Consider the following 1,696-nt stretch of genomic DNA (forward strand, 5'->3'; position numbering starts at 1 on the left):
CAGATTTGAGGACATAAGTGCTCAGAGAGTTGAGAATCAGGTTAGAGATTCCATAGGGCCAGCTCCACTCCCCATGGTAAATGAGGACAGAGAGCTGGTTTAAAGGGGAAACTTTTTCACACACCTCTATGCCCTAATTTTGACCAGGGTAGCTCCTGTGAGGGTAGTTTCAATCTTGGTACAGGATTGATTAAAATGATATTTCAGAACTGGAGCTCCTATATGATGGCATTCTTAACAATAGATCAAGATTGTTTATAACTATGATAACTAGGTAAGCGGCCTCTGAGAAGGTATGTGGGTAGTCAGAAGTGATAACAGGCTTTGGGGAAGTGTTATAAGGAAAGCAGGATTAGATAAACACCATCTTGCAGAATCAGTGTAACTGTAGCCTGGGGTCTGAGGGAACCAAAGCCTTCTTGCTTGGAAAATATCACCCAAGTCTTCACTCATCTTCTGCATTCCCTTAAAAGGTGGCAATCCTTTCCACTTCAAGCCATACAGCTTAAAATGCCATTTTTTTTTTCAGACTCACGCTCTTCTGAGAACTGATCTGCACCGTTAAGACAGAATTAGCTGGAGGGTGATTGGTTGGAGTGGAAGAGAGGGCAGACAGGAGGTGTTTGAATTCCTCAAAATAAACTCCACCTATTTTTTACAATTTTGTGTTTGTCTCACTCAGGCTCTAGCATAATTTCAGTTCTCATAAGCTTTATTATCTAACGAGATTCATCACCTTCAAGCCTGGGAACAAAATGATAAAATTGGGCCCAAGTGCCTACACTGGCAGGGAAGGAATTTTAAGTTGGAGGTCAGCTCTTAGGGCAGCTGAAATAATGCTTTCCTCTCTCCCTGCTGTGGACTCGCAGGTGGCCCTGGTGACTGAGATGGCATCCTCTCCAAAGGTCCTTGGCCCTATCTTGGCCCTGCTGTTTCCCCTATGTGGGCTGCTTATACACAGCCAGAACCTTTCCTGGAGGGAATTCATGAAGCAGCACTACCTGAGCACAAACTGGAAATTCAGCGACTACAAATGCGATGATCTCATGAGGGAAAGAGGAGCTCCAAAAGACAGGAACTATCACACCTTCATCTATACCTTGTGGCACAAAATCGAGCATATATGCCTCAGGAAGTGGAGAGATCGTTACAGAAATGTATATATATGGGTCCAGCATCCCTTCAAAATCCTCCAGTGCTACCAGGAGGGTAACAAAAAGAGCTACAGAGAACATAGCAGCTACAGCTACATTGAATTCCACTGTGGCATGAATGGGTATGTGGACAGCATAGAGGACATCCAATTGTTAGACATCAAAAATTAGAAAGTCTACCCACACCCCCAGGTTTTAGTAGAGTGCCCATTACTTCCCAAGTGGTAGCCTGATGCCTACATCAACAGTGCTGGCTACTCCTTCCTTTGCGTGTATGTGCCAATGTTTTCTCACGACTGGAGTTATGTACCACAAGGTTTCTTGATATTAAAACTGCCTGAGTTGTTTCTCTACCCTGAATACCTTTCTGCCCTCATTTACCTGATTTGCTCTTACATTTTTTTTTTTTTTTAAGATTTAGCTCTTATGGCTTTTCTTTTTTACTGAACCAGGGATTTTCCTGATAATGACTCTCCTTATACCTCCCCACGCTAAATGATCTTCCCTTCCTTAAATAAATTGTATCATTCCAATGTGTATGA

At 42.9% G+C, this 1,696-nt stretch overlaps 1 protein-coding gene across 1 annotated transcript; it reads left to right on the forward strand.

Moving 5' to 3' along the window:
• The first annotated feature begins 829 nt into the window (after positions 1-829).
• Positions 830-1,696, forward strand: EDDM3B (epididymal protein 3B). The gene has a single exon (XM_058740805.1). The coding sequence runs from the start codon at positions 837-839 to the stop codon at positions 1,323-1,325; it is 489 nt and encodes a 162-aa protein (XP_058596788.1). The 5' UTR covers positions 830-836; the 3' UTR covers positions 1,326-1,696.

The sequence above is a fragment of the Neofelis nebulosa genome, chromosome 7, assembly GCF_028018385.1.
Source record: "Neofelis nebulosa isolate mNeoNeb1 chromosome 7, mNeoNeb1.pri, whole genome shotgun sequence".
NCBI classification, from domain to species: Eukaryota; Metazoa; Chordata; class Mammalia; order Carnivora; family Felidae; genus Neofelis; species Neofelis nebulosa.